General features: G+C 41.3%; 1 protein-coding gene and 1 long non-coding RNA gene across 5 annotated transcripts; one reads left to right on the top strand and one right to left on the bottom strand.

Annotated features, from left to right (window-relative positions):
• Positions 1 to 6: 6 nt before the first annotated feature.
• On the bottom strand, positions 7 to 11400 carry LOC137468684 (uncharacterized). 2 transcript variants are annotated; one of them, XR_010996104.1, is made up of 3 exons: positions 11089 to 11399; positions 5522 to 5652; positions 7 to 1152 (listed from the first exon to the last, which is right to left on the bottom strand). It is a non-coding gene; the product is annotated as an uncharacterized lncRNA (long non-coding RNA). The 2 variants fall into 2 exon arrangements; XR_010996105.1 differs by lacking the exon at positions 7 to 1152 and adding an exon at positions 4526 to 5359 and having other exon boundaries at positions 11089 to 11400.
• Positions 11401 to 11571: 171 nt separating this feature from the next.
• Positions 11572 to 21181, top strand: PDZK1 (PDZ domain containing 1). 3 transcript variants are annotated; one of them, XM_068180574.1, is made up of 9 exons: positions 11572 to 12058; positions 13880 to 14116; positions 14410 to 14650; positions 15628 to 15764; positions 16963 to 17158; positions 17394 to 17590; positions 18094 to 18288; positions 19071 to 19361; positions 20347 to 21181. In XM_068180574.1, the coding sequence occupies exons 2-9, from the start codon at positions 13907 to 13909 to the stop codon at positions 20422 to 20424; spliced, it is 1545 nt and encodes a 514-aa protein (XP_068036675.1). In that variant the 5' UTR covers positions 11572 to 12058; positions 13880 to 13906; the 3' UTR covers positions 20425 to 21181. The 3 variants fall into 3 exon arrangements, with proteins under 3 accessions (XP_068036675.1, XP_068036674.1, XP_068036673.1); XM_068180573.1 differs by having other exon boundaries at positions 11575 to 12058; positions 13905 to 14116; positions 19071 to 19237; XM_068180572.1 differs by having other exon boundaries at positions 11575 to 12058; positions 19071 to 19237.
• Positions 21182 to 21282: the final 101 nt, after the last annotated feature.

The following is a 21282-nucleotide window of genomic DNA, read 5'->3' as shown; positions in this document are numbered from 1 at the left end:
TCACTGGGCACAAGTAGAGGACAGCACACCATGTGACTAGTTAAGTCATTTAGGGAAATGATTGCACAGGGGCACTGCCAATGTGTGTTTCAGCCTCCCCAGCCTTTCTGCACAATATTTTTTTTCTCTTCTAACCAATGAAGTAGAAGAATTAAAAAGGCACTTCAAAAAGAACAAGTAACTCCCAGCAGAGGCTGCCATACCTCAAGTCCCACTCCCACTAAGCACCAATCCTCCCTGAGTCCTGCTTGCACAAAAAATGAATTCCAGAGGTGATAAGGCCGGGCTGTTTGCACATACAAAGCTCTCAATCTAAGAAAATTCATAGATCTCCCTCTTAGGTAAAATAACTTTGCTGCCTGTGAATGCAGCTGTGGCTATTAACCCAGAAGAGATGCTAGGTGAGCTCGGGTAGACCTGCATCTAACCCGAGACTAACACACATTTTCCCACCCTGCTTTTTTCACCCAAATTCTTTCAGCTATGGTAACGGTGCTCAGAGCAGAAATCCCATGGGAAGCTATTTCCATCAGCTCAGAGAAATGCACAGCCAATCTAAAACAAATCCCTGACATTTTTCACGTGTCAGCTTTGCATTTAGCATGCACAGATGAAGAGACAGAGGAGTATGAAACTTATTGCACATGTCACAGTGTGGCAGAAATCAATTTCAGTTTCACACCCTAGGAGGAGAGGATACATCTTCAGGAACACAGCTTTTATCATGCAGAAATTTCTGCTGAGGCATCACCGTGTCACCTCCCAACTCCCTCTACAAGCAAGTCCCTGGACACACAGAGCTTACTTGTTACACTCACCATATTGAAGTGGCCCACAGCAGTTAGGAAAATACTCTTTATTTTGGCTCTGCACTGACAGCAGACAGTCTGACTGCTTGACTTCCTACATTTTCAGAAGTTTTCAGTGAGGACGTGACTTTTGCCACGGGTTCTGAGTTTTGTGAGAGGTGCAAGCTTTCCATCTCCTTTCCAAGCCCAGACTCATTGTCCTTACTGGCTCTTTTTTACTGGTGAGCCTCGATTTGTAATTTGTGATTCTGTTGGTGCCTGATGAGGCAGCTCCGATACAGGTTCTTTCCTTCTTCCAGGTATTTTGTGGCAGATGCATAAATGATTTCCAGCATGCTGTGATCTGTGGTGGGAGAGTGTAGACATTAACTGAGCTGACCTTTGTGCCAGGCCAATCCCCCTCCCTCCCCATTCTTCTCCACTTTTTTATGCACTGTAAAAGGAGGGGCTGTCTTGTGCTTCAGATGTGCACACAGCACCCAGGATAACAGGCAACACAATGAAAACTGTACTTTTTCCTTTACATGAGAGGACAGGAAATCTATTTCCTAACACATCTTGCAGCAAAGGCCTTATGCCAACGGAATATTCTCTATAAGCCTTGCTGTCTTCATAAAAATGGAAAATGAGGGAAGCATCCTCTCTTCAAAAAATAAGCAAGTGAAAGCATCAGGGGAGAGGGATGTTTGGGAGGGCTCTTTGTTCTTATTTCTTCAATTTGAAAGTTTTTTCCTTTTATCAAATGTTGAGCTGTTCCATTGAAAGATAACCTAAAAATACTGATTGGCTCAAAATAGTTATCTTTTGGGATTAGGTTTCACCTCCCAGCTCTCTGGGCAAAATTGAGCATAGAGAAAACAAAAGACTTAAATACATCATGCCTCAAAAGAAGCTTACTGCAATAGATGTTTTTTCTTTCCCATAACCCAGGCAGCACCTCCTGGCCACACCAAGTAACTCCTAAACTGGACTGAAAAAAAGCCAAAAGCCAGCAAAATTCCTTTGTAATTATTTCTCCTTCTCAAGAGAGCACCTGTATCAAATTACCTGGCTAGCACAGGTAAGAATCTGACTCCCACCAATTTGAATATATAAAACAACATGCTACTGACATCTCTTTTTTGATGATGAAAAAAATGCTTATTGCTGTAATTTAAATAAATTCTCATTCTTTAAATAAATACTGTACTTTTAAGTAGAAGGATTCTGATGTATCTTGAAATCTCAAAAAAAAAATAGAGAAATTCAGAAAGAAAAAAGAGTAATGCTTACCACAGCATCCTCCTGTTTCAGACTAGTATTAAGAGGCAGGAGAGCTTCCTTCTTTACTTCAAAATACAGATTTTTTTTTTTTCCTAGAGAAACAAAGCTGTCTTTTAGAACCATCTTTAAGTGCCAGACCAGCAGGTAGAACTTGGTACACTGCTGGAAAGGAGAAAACAAGAGTGGTTTGCTTGGCCTCTGTTTTCCAGATAGGTAGATGGCTTGAGAAGTTCAGTGATTCAATAGGAAACTAAAAATCAAAAGAAAGTGTTTGTTTGCTTTGGGATTGATTTTTTTTTCCCCTCTCACCTTAGCCATGGAAGGATTTCTCGTTGTTCCATATTGCCTGGTTCTTTTAAGCTGTGTGCTTATGAGAGTTAAATGAGTTATTTTGGTTATGCCCTGATCTTGTCGGCAGGGGAGGACAGCAAATGGGATTAAAAATTACAAACATTTATGCGGGGAGCGGTGGTCTCCAGGACGGTTTGGATGGATGAGAGACCTCTGAAGTCGGGTTGATATATGCTGTTTATTAGAAAGGGCGTGGGTGCAAGGGCCCTGCTTGGAGCTGCCAGCTGCAGCTCGTGGCAGGCCCAGGGGGAGAGGGAGAGAGAGGGAGCAAGGGTTCCAGGTAAGGGTCCCAGGGGAAGGTCCAAGAGAGGAAGGTCCAAGAGAGAGGGGGAGAGAACAGGAACCAAGAGAGCGTCCGGTCCCTCGGGCACACCTTATCAGGGGGCTTCAAGGTGGGCTGGAACAGGACTTGGGCCAATGGGGTCACAGATACCTGATACTTCAGGGGAGGGTCACAGGTGTGGGATGAACCATACATTGGGGGGTGAAACAGAGCATTCCATTTGACCTTTGGACCTATCTGCACGTAAAGGGCATTGTTTAATCAGAAAGGGGGATTGCTTTCAGCCTGGCTATACTATTGTTTTCTCGTTATTCAGTAGTCAAGGTTTGTTATTTCAAATCTAGTTCTCATCTCAATGTCTGTATTTTCCAAATCTTTTGCCAGGTAATCATATTTATAAGGTTTTCCTATTTCATCTTCCCCAACACATTTATCTGCACTCTTCTATACTGCATAGAAATGCCTGTGTAGGCTATACTTGCAAGAAGTTGAATGTCTGTTTGGTTTCTGTGAAATTTTAACTATTCTATGTACTTTTCACTTATCTTTAGGCTCTCTGTTGGTGTTCTAAAAGGGTCCACATTGCACTCCCTGGTGTCAAACTTTCAGTTATGGGTCAGCTACCCAGGACCAGGAGATTCTGTTAGCTTTTATTAACTAAGGCCAGCTTGGCTTAGACTTTCATGATGGCCTAGTGATTTTCAGATTCTTAAAAGACGTTTCAATTTCTGACTGCAGGAAACAAGCACGAGTTCAGCTGCTCTTTTAACAGCTCCAGATGTGCACAGAGCCCGGTGGTTGATGGAAGGGGAATAGTGGGAGCTGCCAGCTCACAGCCTCTGCAAGTCATTGAAGCAATCAAAACCCTTACAGCTAACAAAAAGCATTTCAGTGTCCCAGACCTGCTTACTGAAAATGTGAACTCTGGGCAGGCGAACATTCGCTTCCAGAGTTGCTTCCAAACTTCCTTAAGGAGACATGAAAGGTTGAGACCTCAGACAAAAGCAGCAGCCATTCACAGAGCATGCACAACTCTGAGAGCAAAGCAAGGTGCTCTTTTCTCTTCTCCTTCCACTCTCTGATATCTCATGCCAATCCCAAAGCAATTCCTTCTCCTGCAGAGCAAGCAGTGGACTTTGAAGTCCATTCAGCACTGAGTCTCAGTGCAGTGTAATCCCAGTTACTCAGCCTCCTCAGAGAAGCCTCTGGATTCACATCCACCAGCAAACAGCACTGGACATGTCTCAGAGGTTGTTCCCTTAGAAACAGGGTAGTGAACAACCTTTTCATCTGAGAAAAGCCTTGGGAGGCTTGAAGCCAGCACTGTGAGCTGCACACACATCCTCAAGAGCATTGGAGCTGGATAACACAGGGAAGACAGTGTTCTTAGGGCTTAAAAGAGGGGAAAAATTTCCTATTTCAACTACAAAAAAAAAAAACGTAAATATCAAAATAGCAAAGTTTCTCTTGATGAGTAAATCCAAATATGTGCCTATTTGTTTTCAGACAAGCGAGACCTCCTCAGACTGCCCAGATTTGGTAAATCAATCAGCTTCAATGCAACAGTTAACAAATTTCATTACAGGACTGCAAGGCAATCAGGACGAGGAAAAACATAGATTACAGGATCAGACAGTGTGCTCTCCACTGTCCTCCTGTATCCTCCATATGTCCTGCTTTAGAAACCCATCTCCTCTTGAAAGAGAAGGAAATATATATATGGTTTGAGTTCTTGTCTGTGTTTATATTATATCAAAAGATTAAACAGTGATAAAATTTAGCTATTGAAATCCTGACATTTTTATCCTATTTTGTTTAAAAAAAAAGTATCATCGTGGTGAAAATACATATCCAAACAGCTCAATGATTACAAAAGGCACATTCTTACCCTCCTGCTTTACCTCAGTTTCAGACTTAGTTTTCTGGGTTTGCTTTTCTAGAGTACCACTTCATTATTACATATCTTATATATTGGCTTCTAGAAATGACAAATGGGCTGTCAATTTCACTTTCTTATATTAAGATAGAAAAATAAAATTTAATAATTAAATAATTAACATCAAAACCCAAGAGTTCTATATTGAATTAAAACAGGATACCAATTAGTGAAAAGATGCACCTCTTTTTTAAATCAATATAACAAAATTAATTATGTCAATCAAATAACAAGTATGCAAACCTTGAGAAATCAAGACTGCACTGTTAGCTAAATGAATTAAACATAGAATTTCACAGTATTACTGTGGAACAACAGGGTAACACAGTCAAGTGATCAAGCCCTCAAACTAAAACAACAGATTATTGCCACTCACTAAAGTAACCCTAGGAGAGTTTAAGACAATGACAACATCCTTCATTTTCAATTATCTTACTTAATATAAATGCACTTTGAGTGTGCACTAGGTTCTTTTTTCCTTTTATTACAGGAGGGTTCATCCTCTATCATTCTCTTTTTCAAAAGGACACAGTGAGCTTTAAAAAAAATGTCTAATAGTTAAGTCGTGAGACAGCTTAAAATACAACCATTATTATGAGAAAATCTGACAGAGTGAGAAGTTGTGTTTTAAGTTTAGGAAATCATTAAAGAACTCTGCTGGGAATCTCTCATGTGCACAGAAAAATGAAAACCAAAAGATAACAGTGTAACTGCCCCCTGCAAGGCAAAAAACCCCCCTCCCAAAAAACAAACAACAAAAAATAACATAAAATAACATAATAAAATAACATAAAATAGCATAAAAAATAAAATTAAATATAAAGTAAAATAAAAATAAAATAAAAATCATGTGAGAATGATAAATTATTTACTGCTTACTTTCTTGGGATCTTGTCAGTGGCTATAAGGACTCAAACCCTGAACTTACTGCCACACACGGGAGTTTCATTCAGGCTTATGCTGGCTTCCCCAGTGACAGAGATCTTTAAATTCTTCCTCTGCTGGATGACCTGCCAAGGAACCAACTTCACTTGTGTCTGTGGATAACGGGACCTTTTGCTTTTCCTTCTCTGGTCTTTACTTCTTAAAAGGGCATGTTCTACTCACTGCAGCTCTTAATCCAGTTCAGCATTTCAGGATCATTTAGGATCATTTTTTTAGGCCCAGATATAGTCATGTCAGGATGACCAGGGTGATTTTCAAGGCACGCACTAAGCTAAGATGCAAGTGGGGAATTTCTAGAACATTTGTGTCATATTCCAGTTAAATCAGGAGCACAAGTTCTGCTGTAACCAAAACCAGTTTTACTTTTACAATCAAACCAACCTTAGTTCCAGGTATGCATTTTATTGAGATTTAGCCTGTCCTTAGTACTTAGGGATGGTTTCCTGGTAGAATCTGTTGCTTATTTGGAGGGAATTTTAAAAGAATAAATATAAGCTCATACAAATTCTACTGGCTTTTACAGTATATTAAAATAATTTAATTTTATACTATTTTTTATTTATTTTTTATTTATTAATCTTGGGTTCAAATAGGGTCGAGATTTATATCCCTTCCAAAGCTTATAATAATGGTTTTCAATAGTTACACAGGAAAAGGGCTGCATTCTGCATTTCTGCAGTGCCAAACATAGCAGAAGCCATTTCCTTTTTGTGATAACAGATAACAAGCCTTTCAAAGCCACAAAGTGACAAGAACTAATAAAGACCAGGCATTATCCACCCTCACATTTCTATTAAAAGTTCTATAAGCATCACAAAAGCCTCATCAGAGCAGAACACAATAGTTCTCCCAACACAAAAGCCAATATACAGCAACCAAGAAGATGGAAACCTACAGGAAGTTTGCATTTCTCTTTGCCTTCAAGGCTACATTCAGATTTTTTCCATTATGTTCACTGATCTCAGATAGAAAGGTAAATGAATGCTAGTGCAATTTAAGTCATCCTTGCTGCAAGAATGAATGCACCCAATGAGAAATTTGAAGTTAGGTCCTAATTAGCTGAGGCTAAAGCACCCAAGCACTCCAAATATCAGTTCAGCCTGATCTTAGGGTAAAGAAATTTCAGAATAGAGTCTTTTCTGGCAAAGTGAAATTAAACACTAACTACTACAGACAGGTTAATGCAGAAATGAGGGGCATTTCCTTGAAGGATTACAGATTTGGGGGGTGGAGTGGGACAAGATGGGACACAGGCAGCAGGAAGAGGAATGGAAGAAGGGAAGAGGAAGAGAAATCAATGCCTTAGGCCTGGATACTTTGTGTCCCACTGAGCTGTATTTCTGGAGGAAGAGGATGAGCTTTCTCTGGTAATTGTATAAGCTCCTTTTCGTTGTACTCCTTGATGAAAATACTGAATTAGAACTAGTCGTTATTATTTATACATTTCAAAAGCTGAAAAGAAAAGGAACACAATCAATTGTTAAATTCAGAAATCTATCTCCAAAGGGTACATGCAACAGAGAGGCAAGTAACTTACATTTCTCATTCATAGGTCAAGAGAAAAAAAATTATAGGGGTACATACTGTAGTAAATAGAAAAATCCATGAGCTGGATAGAAAAGCCAGACTTGTAAATCTATGACATTATTTTTTATGTCTCAGCATTTTACATGTCCAAAGAGTACCAAATGATACAGCAAATGAAAGGCAAAACTGAAGAAATATACATCCAGAAAATGTCCAGTGGGATGAGCTGGAATGAAAAGTCTTCTCAAGTTACCAGGACCTGAGGTAAGAGGAGAATTCCAAAGGCATTTCCATTCAAGCAGCATTAATTACCCCAACATCAGCTCCAGTTACCCAAGCAGTGCTGCAGACAGCAGCTGCACTGACTGATGTGCATGCACGTGAATATATCCACGTGTGTACTGCCATTTACTACAACAAATCCACCGAAGAAGTCCACTCAACTTGCATAAGTCCTCCTTTTTAAGACCTTTGAATTTTTGCTGCAACAGAAATTTCCGGGTTTTTAACACTGATTTCAGTCTGACACACAAAGGAGGAACTAATAGTTAACTCAGTAGTAAATTCTGCACCTAAAAGCCAAAATTCATAATCAATGCAGAACATTCTAGAGAAGAAAGCATTGTTCAGAGTTTATATTCTCCAGTAAAAAGGGCTCTAGGGAAGACAATTCAATATTTAAAGCACAAAGAGCAAAGCCTGGGGCAAGAGGACTGCCACTGTAGTTCCTTGCTGACAGGTCCAGGGGATAGAAAATCTCTCTTTGCTGCAAACACAGGGACAGCAAATTAATTCTTTTCCCTCTCCTGCCTTTTAGGAAGATATTAAGCCCAACATGCTCGAAGCAAGGGCATTCCCCCCTTCCTCTAGGATCCTGCAAACCAGTAGGATTGCAACACTTGCTTCCCCTCCTTTTTTTTCCTCTTGAGTCTCTTTACCATGTCAGAAGCATGTGGTCACCAGAAGAGAGAGAATTAATTACCACTTGGCTTTGTACAGGATGACTCATGAGTATTCATTTGGTAGCTCAAATGGACTTTGCTTCATGATTACAGAGGACTTCAGTGAACCAAATATTTCTATTACCAAATCACACGGTGCTTTATACAACAATTGCCAAACTAAAGTGGAAAACCCATCACTGGCAAAAGAAGGGGCAAAGGGAAAGGGCTGCAGTGATTTTGAAATGCTTAAATACAGAAACAAAGTATGCTTCCAGATATTTGACCATGAATTTTCATTAACTGCTTTGTTATGAATCCAAGAAAAGGGTGGCACTGCAAGGAGAGAAGTGAGCCTGTGGTCAGCATGTCTACAGTAAGCAATAGGTGAACAAGCACTATATAGAAACCCTCATCATATCAATTTTTAAGGGAGGTACATGCTCCCAGGCAAGAAAGTGAGTCACCATAAAAAAAAAGGAACATTTTTACACCAAAATAACCACATAAACCTTTTGTCCACAGAACAATGCTGGCAGTGTTACAGATCATTTGAGCACAACTTTATTTTCAGGACCAAACATATGAAGTATCTTCATTTAATTTTAGGTCTAGACACCCTGTAAAATTGTGTTAATAACAAAAGGCACCTTTTAGTCAACTGAACTTCATAAATTTACACTCATATTAAAGATATACTTCACCTGTGAATTTGCTAAAGTCAGAGATCCCAGCAAGTACCAAAATTAAGAACAAAAGGTGCTTCCCTCCACTCACCCAACACACTGAGGAAACAATGTGAACACTTAAAACTACTAGAAAATGCTTATTTCTGACCATTTTTGCTAATACAGATGAGTTTAATAGATTTTTTTTTTTTAACCAAACATCAGGAAAGTTTTGGCAAAAAAGAATTTGAGAAAATATTTTGTAAGTGTTATCTGACAGGATAATACCATGACACTAGAAACAAAGGTTCACGTATTACTACAACCAGGATACAGTTGGAAAGAGACATAATTTGGAGAAAGCAGACCCCCTAAGTCTAGTCCCTGTGTTAATAGAACCACACCACCTAAGTCACTGTTGCCAACTCCTGCAATATAGGAATATTGTAAATTTAGAGGGGTTTTTTCAATTTTACCACTTTTCACAGTGTTAAAAAGTAAGATATCTTCTCTCTTTTTTGCTTTTTTTAGTTATGTTCCTCATTTTTGTAGCTGTATGAATATGCTTGAGAAGAAAAGGAGACATTACAAGCTGCCTTTACTCTGATTAATTCTCAAATAATTTTCATTCTACTGATGGAAGTGTAGGAAAATTTTTGAATTTCTGAGCTTCACTAACATATCACATTCGTGTAGCACCTTTTTCTTGGAAAAATCCTGTTGGGACCCAAAATTACCTCACTTGACTATGGCAGTGGCACTACAATTACAAAATAAATCTTGGATCAGGTGCTGTTTCCTTGTATGCTGAACTGAGATGCTTGTAGAGTTCCCATCTTGGCTGATGGAGCACTCTGATGTCCTCCATCATCCAGTGTGACTTGTGTGAAAGGTTGCAAGCAGAGGACAGGGCAGGTTTAACTTGTCTGGTTCTTTCAACACCAGGGCTCACTTACTTCACTTCGTGGGTTTGAAGCTGTACCAAAAGGAGCAACACCAAGCCACAACAGCTTGCAAATCCACTTAGGGTAAAGTGGATTACAGTAAGGCTTTTACAACACCAATGACTGTCGTGTTGCAGCACATTTGGGTTATGATCACTTCTATTACCTTCCCTTGGAATTAGACAGTTGGAGCAGACAGCCGGGAAAAACACAGGTATTACTTCTAATAATCCAATTCCACAGCAAGTCAAGAAGAGAAATAAGTAGATTTAAAGCTTTTTAAAATTGAATTAGATTTTTTAACAAGAAGTTCATACAGTCAGTTTAGTAATTACCTTGGTACCTCAAATTTAGAGGCTTCCACCTCTAAACACTAGAAACACCCTCAGGTCAGTCCATGTCCATAAGTATGTCCTGCACATGCTCATGGATCATGGATAAGATATGCCCTTTGACAGGCTGACCTCAACCAACAGCCAAACACCCACCCTGACTCCCTCTCACTCATCTCCTGCTGAATGGGGACAAAATAAAAGAAAGGCTAGACTTATGCACTGAGATAAGGATAGCTTGATAGGGAAAGGAAAGGAAAGCTGCACATGCAAGTAAAGAAAAATGGAAATTCATTCCCTGGTTCCCATCAGCAGGCAGATCTCTAGCTACCTTTGTGGGAAGCTACACCTCAATATGCACAACAGCTGCTTGGGAAGACCACCGCAACCACAAACAGCTGCCCCTCCTCCTCCTTTTACCAAGCTTTTCATGATGAGCACTGCATCAAATGGTGTGGAACATGGAATACCCCTTTGGACAGTTCAGGTCAGCTATCACCACTCTGTCCCCTCCCTGTAGTCTGGGAGGAGTGAAGGGGAGAAAAGCCATGAGAGGAAGCAGTGTTCCTCAGCAGCCAAAAAAGTGGTGTAGCATCAACACTGTCTCAGTCACAGATGCAAAGCACAGCAGCATGAAGGCTGCCAGGGGAGAGTTAACTCCACCCCAGCCAGACACAGTACAAGCTCAGCCCCTCATTCCACACCATTCATATCACGTGTGATCTGAGATAGCAAAGTGTCCTCTGTGCCACTCATACATTGCTTCACTTCCATACCCTACGCAAACCTTTTCATTCCATCTATTTATCTTTCCTGAAATTGCTTCTTACCAACACTTACAACTTCTACTACGTACCTAAACCATCTTTACATCCAACAGCCAGGTTTATACATCCTCTATAACCACTATACCTTGTCCCTTGACAAATATACAGATATTACTCCCCCATTTCACGCCCTCCCTCCCCCAGATTTCCATAAGAACAGTCAATTGCTTTGGCCCTATCTGTCAAGGGGATCACTCAGGACAGCACCACGTTGGATTGTTAAGCAACAAGACCACTTGGGGTGGGTCAGCACTGCACTCACATGGCTCCTGGTGAGGCTCATTCTCTGTTGGTTCAGATGATTCCTGCGGTATTCCTTCCTATATCATACAACTCAAATAATGGGTTCTTTGCTGCCAGGGGTAAATCTCCTTGAGGTAGACAGCAGATTTCCACTTTCTCCTGCACCAAGTGCACCTGGGTCCCTGAGCAAAGACAATCCCACAAATGCATTTTCCTTCTCCCAAGGCAGAGCATGCTGCCTTTCCCAGTGCACCTACAGTGTGGCCAGTTTGCCATGCCTCACCATATTGATATCACAGACACCTCCCTCCACCTGCTCCAGGGAGATTTTACCTACATGGGTCACTTGACTGCAGTGAATGTTTCACATGTGTTAAGGCCTCAACAGTCAGGGCTCACCCCTCAATCACAAACCCATTTTTTTCAATGCAGCTCTCCCAGTCATGGTCCTTGAATTCTACAAGCTTTTTCATCCTATTTTATCCCCATGTCCCCATGTAGAGGAAAGTGGCTCAGTGGGTATCTGGCTGCTGGTCAAGGTTAACCTGACACAGCCTTTTTTTTTTCCATCCAACAATGGTCATACAGATTTTAACCAGTAACTTCCTAACCTGCAAGCAAATGCTGCTGACCCAGGTCAATCCAGCACCACCTAAACCTGCTCCCTTTAAGACATTTCTCAGATGAGGAGAAGGCTCTAGCTCAGAGCAAAGGTCAGGCTTGCCTCAGATGACCTCCTTGAGTGAGTTTTCGAGTACAATATCAGAAGGACAAAATGCAAAGCTAATGAGAAATGCATGTGATTAGCACTTCTGCCCCAAGGGACAAGACAGCCTATCAAGGTATCACACATTCAGTGAAACTTGGTTAAATAAATCATCTTTTAAATCAACCTTTACCCAATCAAAGTCCAGTCTTACTTATACGTACAGCTCAGGAGGAACAGCAAAAGAGAGCTCCAGTGAAGGCTGCTCTACACTGATACACAGGTAAGAAATTCATTTTTTTCTAATCCCTTTTCCCTTTGAAAACTTTTTTTTGCAAGACATAATAATTTTGCATGGATCAAAAGGTGTTGTATGCAGTGCATTGTAACCTTCTCTCCTTTTCTAAATATGAAGAAATAATTTTTCCCATTGAAGCCTACTGTTTCTCCAGCTCTGTGTAGTACTGGTTTTGCATCTTAATTTCTGGAATTATCACAGATTCCCAGTGTTTGTCAAGAAAAGCTGCTTTGAATGGTACTTGCAATTGATAATCTGATGTGTTCTAAACCATGTTCAAATAACAGGGAAGTTCATCCCAATATTAGTTAATGTCAGTGCAATACACAGACTCCAAAATGCTCAAAGCACTGGACTGTGGACTACAAGTGAATCATGATCTGCACGCTGCATATCCTTGTAAGCTGAAATTCCAGTATTCTCCAGCTCCAGTGACATCTGTGCCAAACTCACCCCACACATCCATGCTGCTCTACGTGCTGCCCAAGTAACATCAACAGTGCAGCTTCAGCTCCCGTGGCAAAGAGTCTACACCATGGGTAGCTACAGCAGTGGTTCTGCACTAAGCTGCTCTCACAGAAGGATTTGACTGCCAGCAGATCTAAAGAACTGACTTATGTCAATAAAGAGACATAAAAAAATGTCTTTCCAGTAAAATAATAACATGGGTTGCTAATTATCTGGATTTTTACAACTGGAGGAATCTGTCTTCCTTTGTCTTGCTCCCCCATCTTCGTGGATCTTTGGCAGGACAACGTCTTGGGAGATATTCCCTGGTCCCACCTGTTATTTACCTTCCATACATGGTATTCCTGCATGACAAACTTCACCCAAACCACATTTTTTTTATATCCCAGAGCAGTTTAGGTAGGAAGGGACTTTTAGAGGTTGCCTGGTACAATGCTCCATAGAAAATAGGGCCAGCTTAGATCAGGTTGCTCAGGGCCCAATCCAGGTATCTCCAAGGACAGAGATTTCACAGCCTCTCTGGACACTTCTAGTCATATCTGACTGGCCCCAAGAGGAAAAGCTGTTCTTATGGATGTATGGTTGGAATTTCCCTTTCTGTGCTGTAGACTGTGTCTGTTCCCAAGAGGAAAAGCTGTTCTTATGGATGTCTGGTTGGAATTTCCCTTTCTGTGCTGTAGCCTGTGTCTGTTCCCTCTCATCCTCCCACTGTTAATTTCCAAGAAGAGTCTGGCTGTGTTCTCCGCACAATCCAGTTATGCTGTGGGAAGGTATCAATAAGATCTTCCCTTTACTTTCTCTTCCCAAGACTGAGCAAATCCAGCTCTCTCAGCCTTCTTAAATAAGTGTTTCAGAACCAAAATTCCCTCTGCAAACTAGCTCAAGTATGGTAATTACTTGGGGAGATCAAAACTGGGGACATGTGGTCCCACAAGTGTCAAAGGGAGGGCAACAATCCCTTCACTCCATTCCCTTTTCCCAAAACTTCATTTCCTCTGTAAGACTTGATCCTGGTATTACACCCTTTCCACAATCCTTACTATGTTTTCAGGCAGACTTTTCTTATCTCAGTTATGCATTTTGCTTAACTTCATGTGAGATAAAGAGACAAAAAAAGCAAGGAGGTTCAGAGAAAAAGGTTTGGTTTCTTCTCGCTAGCCTTGTTAACTAAACTCAGCTTTGCACAGCTGGATTTCCAAAAAAGAACCAAATACCAAAAATTCCCCCAAAACAAACAAACAAACAAAAAAAAAACATCCCAAGAATTCTGAAGCAAACCCCCTTGACATGTAATTAGGGGGAATATACCCTGGGTAAGCTTCCTGTTCTTACTCACAGGTATTTTCTCCATCCTGTCTGGTAGAGATGACCTCTGCTCTGCAGCCCCGAGAGTGCACAGTGACCAAGAAGCCCCAAAAGAAATACGGCTTCTTCCTGCGGATTGAGCAGGACACCACAGGGCACATCATCCGGAACGTGGAACGCAGCAGCCCAGCCGAGAGGGCTGGCCTGCAGGACGGAGACAGAGTGCTCAGGGTTAACGGCGTCTTCGTGGACAAGGAGGAACATGCACGGGTACAAATCTGTTCAGTCTGGGATCCACACGGTGCCCCAGGCCCACAGCTACTGTGTGAAGCTTTTTCTTTCAGTTTTTATGGCTAGGAAACCCAGGAGCAGAATCAACTGCTCTGAGTATCCCCCTGCATCACTCATTACCCACCCCGGGCATGGAATGTCTTTGGGATGCCTCCCTAGTGCATGAGCAGGGGGTGAGACAACAAAAGCAGTGGACAGCACAGCTTTTCCTGGGTAAAGCTTTTAGCTCCATCACTCCAGTTCCTGCTTCCATTTCCCCTTGTCCATTACAGGTGGTGGAGATGGTCAGAAACAGCGGGAATTCCGTCGTGCTCCTTGTTCTGGATGACGCATCCTATGAAAAGGCACAAAAGGAGGGAGTGAACTTGGAAGAGCTGGGTCAAAAGGCATCCACAGGACAAGAGCAGGAGCAGCAGCGCCCACCATCCACGGCCACTGCAGCTCCACAGCCCCGGCTCTGCTACCTGGTGAAGGAGGAGACAGGCTACGGCTTCTCCCTGAAAAGCACAGAAGGTGAGAGCCTGGAGAGAAGAAACTGGAGATATAATATAAATATGCATATATTTGGCTGCAGGGACAGAGGCAACCACAGTTAACACGTGGGGGCTAGTGGGGAGACACAAACTGCTCTTGCTAACAGAAAGAAAGTGAGAAGTAGCACAATGAGTTCAGATCCATCTCCAGAACATTTCTGTACAGCATATGCAGCACAAGCTTTTCTGAGGACCATGCTTCTCATGGGGTGGAAAACAGATGGAAAAAAAAGAGAGAAAAAAATAATAAGCTATTTTCTGCATGTTATTTAAGCCCACTTAACAAAACCAAACTAGATACACACTCAGTGTGCTATATTAAGTCCTGTTCCATTCCTCAAAATCACCTCAGGAATCAGCACATGAGGTTCTAGACAGCTGTAAGAAATGCTTTCCCTGATTTGTAAGTTAATTAATCTAGAAAGAAAAGGATTTTGAACCTTTTCCATATATGCCTTTTTTCCAACGCCAGTCAACGGAAGAGGGAGGTGTTCTGGAAAGCACCACCTCTAAAGAGCCCTCTAAAGGGTATTTTGGAATGCAATATAATTGAGAGACCAAACATAGAAGGCTTCCAAACACAGGAAATTACAAAATGTATAAAACAACAGTAAAAGCAGCTTCTCTCTTCAAAATAATGGGGGGCGAGGAGGGTGGGGGGGAGCAGGAATCAAATCCCTTTCATGTTAATCAGCCCTTTTGCACCCCTGGCAGGGAAATAAAAACCATTTTGAGCTGCAGATAGTGAAAGAATATCTCCCTCCACCACTGAAGGGATTTTTCCAGGCCAGAGTAAGAGACAGAGGAGTGTCTGTGTGGAAGGTTTGTGGTGCTCCCATAATCTGTGTGCAAGCAGAGGCCAAGAATCTCTGAGGACATCAGCGCTGTTTCCTTAACCACTACATTCAGGCCTATTGCAGTGACTTGCCCTGTGTAATGAGTTTTCATTTATTTTAGGACAGAAGGGGTTGTTCATAGTAGAGCTTTCATCACAAGGAGCAGCTGCAAAGGCTGGTGTCCAAAATAACGATCGCCTGATTGAAATCAATGGAAAAAATGTGGAAAATGACACCCACGAGGAAGTGGTGGAAAAGGTATTGATTTATCTTCTGTTCTGGCCTACTTTTACAGCAACCTATCAGGGTTACTGAGGAGGCCAGGCTGGCTGATTTAAGCACTTCACAGTAAATCTTGGGAGCTGCTGTTCATGCACCACCAGTACACCAGTGTAGCCCTCTGCGCTGGCTCTGTTTATCAAGCAGCCTCTTGAACTGCCTCTCAATGAACACTGCCATCAAGACAGGCCAAAGAACTTTAAATAACACAAGTATACTGCTGCCAGGAACCCTATTAAATCAATTCATTTCCTAGAAGTCCTGGAAATGCTACTAATGGCAGGAGGGCAAGTCATCAAATGTGGTTTCCAGGGCAGGAAGAGGGAAGCCTCTGATGACAGTCAGCATGGAGCAGGGAAGATTTCATGATTTCAGACAGTAGTCCCCTTTCTCCTGTGAAGAAGTCCAAAACTCATGAAATTTACTGTGTAAGTAATTTCACTAATTGGCTGCAAAGAACATTGCTAATGGGGCTTCCAGCTTTCCGCTGTTGGCACTGCTAAAACGCAGCTGGAGCTGAAGAGATTTCAGAAAGCCATGAGACTCCAGCATTCCAGCAGCATTCAGTGCACACGGCTAACTATGGAATTGTGCAACACCTGTGTTTCTTTGAGCTACTGCAACACCACCAGCAGAGTGACACTGGTTAAGATGAGTAAAAAGAGCACCCATTAGAGTAGAAAGGACTAAGAGAAAGACTTGGAGAGGTTGAACAGACAGGAAAAAAAAAAAAAAACTCACCTCAGAATCAGTAATACAGTGAGACAGAAGAGGATCGTGAGTGACAGAAACTCAAAACTCCTGTCACTGTAATCTAAAACAGTGGTATAGATAAGTCTATATTGCAGAGTTCCACACCTAGAATAGCCAAACACCATCTACTCAGCCTCCCTGGATTCTACAGCACTGTATGCTAACCCCATGGCCCTCCACAGGTAATTCCCTACAGGTCAGGAACACAGTATGAAATATGGAAACTTTCCTCATTCATTACATGCCTTTGATTTAGTCATGGTCCAGATTTCTGACAGGAAAGGAAAAATCATTTTATAGTAGCATGTCCTGGACTAACAACACCCAGACTCCGCTATATATCAGTGCACCAGTTACCAAATACCCTCAATTCCCACATGCTGTTGAAGGGGTGACATCTGAGACTGTACATGTGCTGTCACAGGTAAAGAAGTCTGAAAATCATGTTATGTTTCTACTTTCAAATGAAGAAACAGACCGCTATTTCACAAGCCAGAGGATGGCACTGAGCAAAGAGAGCGCCAGCCTAAGGTTGCTTCCCCTCAAACCACGACTTATTGAGATCCAGAAAGGAAAAAGTGGGTATGGATTTTATCTACGGATGGAACAAAATACTGGTGGTAAGATCCAAGTTAACACACAGACCATGACATTTGCTTTACCATTTCTTCCTATATAATGTTTGCAGCCCTCATTTTCTTTGGCTTCTTGTTGGCCATCTAGGAGAAATTCTCAGGGAAAACAGCGTCAACCTAGAGAGCAATTCTGACCATTTACATTTGCCATGCTTTTTAATGTTTTTTAAACTCACCAAGCTCTGCCTTCACAGCAATCTTTCTCCTCTTCTTATCTCAGACCATGTAATCAAAGATGTTAATTCTGGAAGCCCAGCAGCTGTGGCAGGTCTAAAGGACAAGGACATCTTAGTGGCTGTCAATGGTGAGCGAGTGGATGGGCTGGATCATGAAAGCGTAGTGGGAAAAATTAAGCAGTCTGAGGAAAGAACCTCCCTGTTGGTGGTGGATAAGGAAACTGACAGCATGTACAAGCTGGTAAGAAAATGCAAACTACTGCTAGGAATTGATAATTTATCACAATGAAACAGCCAATCTGCTCTGACACTTTTTCAACTCGCAGGAAATGTCTAAGAGACACCTCTATTCCAGCAACTCCACTTACACTGGTACAGGAAGTCACTTAACACCCAAATCTTTGGACTCTTCTTGATTTTTATAGACACTATTGGAACAATTCTAATACACCACAAATACATTACAATTCAAATGCATCACAAGAAAGGTTAAGGTCTACTATTAACACATCAAAATCAGAGCTACATGACTGTGTAACCATTTAATAACAATCATAAATAACTGTTCCCTCCTCACATAGATAATCACTGTAGATTTCCACTCAGAGTAGGGAAGAATTCTTCACTGCAGCTAAAGTCTGAGCCATTTACAAAATTTCAAAGAAAATATGTTGAGCATGAGAGCCTGAAACAGATTTCACAACAGAAATTTTTGTTTTAATGTATTTTTTTCACTTCTTTCAGGCTCAAATTTCCCCTTTCTCATACTACTACAAAGCACAGGATTCAACCCCAGCTAAAATGGAGGAAAGAGTGGAGTTGCACACTGAGCAGAAAGTGAACCACAAGCCAAGGATCTGCAAGATGGTGAAAGGACCTAATGGATTTGGCTTCAGTTTAAACATGATCAAGAACAAACCTGGATTGTTCATCACTGAGGTACTAATGAAGAATGAGGAACAAGGAGAAGCTCAAGTAGTCTGTTGGGCAGCTGCCTCCTCTCCATCCTGCAAATGCAAGAAAAGCCACAAAAGTCTCTATTCCAATGTTCTCAGATCAGAGCTAGAATTGTTTAAGTCAGACTAACATTGTTGACCCAAGATAATAAATGAGCACCAGAAAACATTCTTTCTTCTGTTAGACATCTAGAGGGGAGTATTCAGCTTTTGCATATTTTTTTCTTTTAATCATGAGTCTGGCCCACTAAAATTATTTTAGATAGAACTGGTTTTTACTGTAGAACAGCTTAATTATAGAAGAGACGCCTTTGCCCTACTTCTAGCCACCTTCTCTGAATTTCACAGCTGGTAAAAGCCAAACTCCTGTCCCAAATTACATCTGTAACTTCAGCTTTCTTGAGATAAGGGGTTCCACTCATTACTAAGGGATCTGTGAATTGTACTAAACATTGAAGTTATTGGACAGAGACCTCCAAATAGTTAGAAAACTCTTTTTCTACCTGTCTTCATGGTTCTACCATGCCACATTCCTATAATGTAAGTCTATCAAGATCAAGAAACATCTTAAAATCTCAAACTGATGGGCTTCATGTTATGTCTGGGCCCACTGCCCATCCCAATTCCTTCCTGCCCCACAAACCTCCCCTTCCCCACGCTTATTTCACCATCCTCTAGGGAAAGCAGTAACACAGCTAACCCCCAGCTGTTCATGCATCTTTCCAAGCTTTATGCCAAGACCCTGCTTTGAACTCCCCTCTGCAGGTACAAAGCCAGGGACCAGCTGGCAGAGCAGGTGTGGAAAACAACGACTTCTTGGTGGAAGTGAACGGCGTGAATGTGAACAACGAATCCTATGACAAAGTGGTGGCAAGGATCCAACGCACTGGGGACAGACTGACACTGCTGGTGTGCAGCGAAGATGCTTACAGGTACTTCCAAGGCCAAAACATTCCCATCACAGCCTCTGTGGCAGATTCAGACATTCCTGAGCCTCCTGCTCACAGAGAAAATCATCCAGAGCCAGAGAGGAACTCACCTGAGCCAAGGGAAAGGGTGAGTACTCCTGCATTAGGCAGATGCTGATAGAAATATCACAGATGCACATAGAGGATAGAAAAAACACTTTTTTTTCAGGTAGTAAGTTTTCCAGAGCTAGGATTGTTAACTTGAGCCTGGATTTTTGCAAGTTATTAAAAATAAAGCTGTTAATTATCACAACTCTTCTTTTCCCCACACGTAATACAGATGAGTATCTTTAATGCAGTATTAAATACACAAAAAAACCACGTACAAGAGATTTTATGGAACAAGATAATCCAAATACAGTAATCCCAATGATGGGAAATAGGCAATACAATTGTGGAAGTGGAGGGGAAAGTGCTTAAATACAGAAAAAACATAAGCAATGTTTGTGAAAACCACATGAAATATTTCAAAATGCATCACTGTGAAGAAGGAACAGCAAGTGATAGGTTAGGATGACATTTTCTATGCAATGTGCTGATTTGAAATTATTTTACTCACTTCATGCCACTAGAAAGAATCCAAACCATGACTAAAGTCAGATTAACCCTCTGTGGTCAGTCTTAACTATTAAAATGCTTATTTTCTGATCAAGCAAAAGAGACAGACAAGGTAAGACCAATAGTGTTTCTCATTTATTTTTCATTAGCCTTGTCTGCAAGTTTTTTCAAGAATGTCTTAGTCCCCAAGCCGCATTTTGAAGGAGTTAGCACTACTTTTGAGTTCAAATTAGCAGATATGGGAATTCAACAATAGAAACCCTCTATTGAACAAATTTCTCTCAATTATGTACCTAACCAAAAAACCCTTCAACAACAAAAATGGTATTTGTTGGTTCATTCTGCCATCTAAACAAGTGTGTTATTAGTGCAGATGAAAACAGGAGTCTGCAACAGTGCAGACTATCAAACATGTTAACAAACTGAAAATAATCACAGGAGTCTGCAACAGTGCAGACTATCAAACATGTTAACAAACTGAAAATAATCACAGCATCTCTGTAACTCCTATGCAGGCAGACTCATCCTCCTCCTCCCAATCAGCTGCCTCCACAAGAGCTGACAGTGACAACAGTGACGACACAAAGTTGTGAAGAGACAAAACTATGCCAAGAACAACAAAAAAGAAACCTACCAAATCTTTTCTTCAGTTCTTCTTTGCTATTTCACCTCTCAGAACTTGGTTGTTCCAAGGAGTACCAGAACCATAAAGGAATGCAAACTCTGGCTGCAATAAACACTTCAGTGTAACTTGCATCCATTTAGCACTCTGCTCCACTGGCACAATTTCTGCCTTGTGAAATGGGCACTCCATCACTCACTTCTGAAAAGGCTTAAAGAACTGCAACTTTATAATTAAGTGTCCTGCAGCAGAAGCTGGAAATGTTCTATAGATTTGTAAGCATCTCAGGCTGTTATGGATAAGCTCTTAATAAAGAGCAATTGATTTCTGCCCATCTCCCAGGAAAGGCACCTCTCCCCCTAATCCAAGTCCATCACCTCAAGCTCGGTGGCATCTCTGCTTACAGCAGTACAGCTGCTCTGAAATGGCATAAGCCCAGGTACTCTGAGCATTGTGATCCTTTTTCCTGCTAACATTGCAGAAACTTCCTTCAAACATTAAGCTAACTTAGTAATTCACAACTCAAGATATTTAATCACTACTTTGTCTGCTCTGCATACAGCTGTGGATTAGAATAGCGTATGTAATTCAGTCTAACCCCAAGTCACCACCATGCTGTCCTGAATGTGACATAAATGGTTCTGTAATACTGCTGCTGTGCACTTTGCTTCCTTGCTGTACACCAAAGACAATACAGAAATAAATTGTTTAGAATGGTTATGTTCCCCCCTACAAGCCTTACTCTCACTAGCTACAATTTATGTTCCAGAACAATTACAAAACAAAGCCTCAGAGTATGGCCACAGGAACCTAAAAGTTTAAATCACAA

Source organism: Anomalospiza imberbis, chromosome 2 (genome assembly GCF_031753505.1).
Source record: "Anomalospiza imberbis isolate Cuckoo-Finch-1a 21T00152 chromosome 2, ASM3175350v1, whole genome shotgun sequence".
Classification (NCBI taxonomy): domain Eukaryota; kingdom Metazoa; phylum Chordata; class Aves; order Passeriformes; family Viduidae; genus Anomalospiza; species Anomalospiza imberbis.
This window is presented reverse-complemented; position numbering and strand designations above follow the sequence as displayed.

What these genes read in the sequence shown, in the direction of transcription:
- PDZK1 (XM_068180573.1), top strand. Translation starts at nt 13,907, where the DNA reads ATGACCTCTGCTCTGCAGCCCCGAGAGTGCACAGTGACCAAGAAGCCC. An exon ending in ACAAGGAGGAACATGCACGG is followed by an intron (nt 14,117 to 14,409) that starts GTACAAATCTGT and finishes TGTCCATTACAG; the next exon opens with GTGGTGGAGATGGTCAGAAA. An exon ending in CTGACAGCATGTACAAGCTG is followed by an intron (nt 17,591 to 18,093) that starts GTAAGAAAATGC and finishes CACTTCTTTCAG; the next exon opens with GCTCAAATTTCCCCTTTCTC.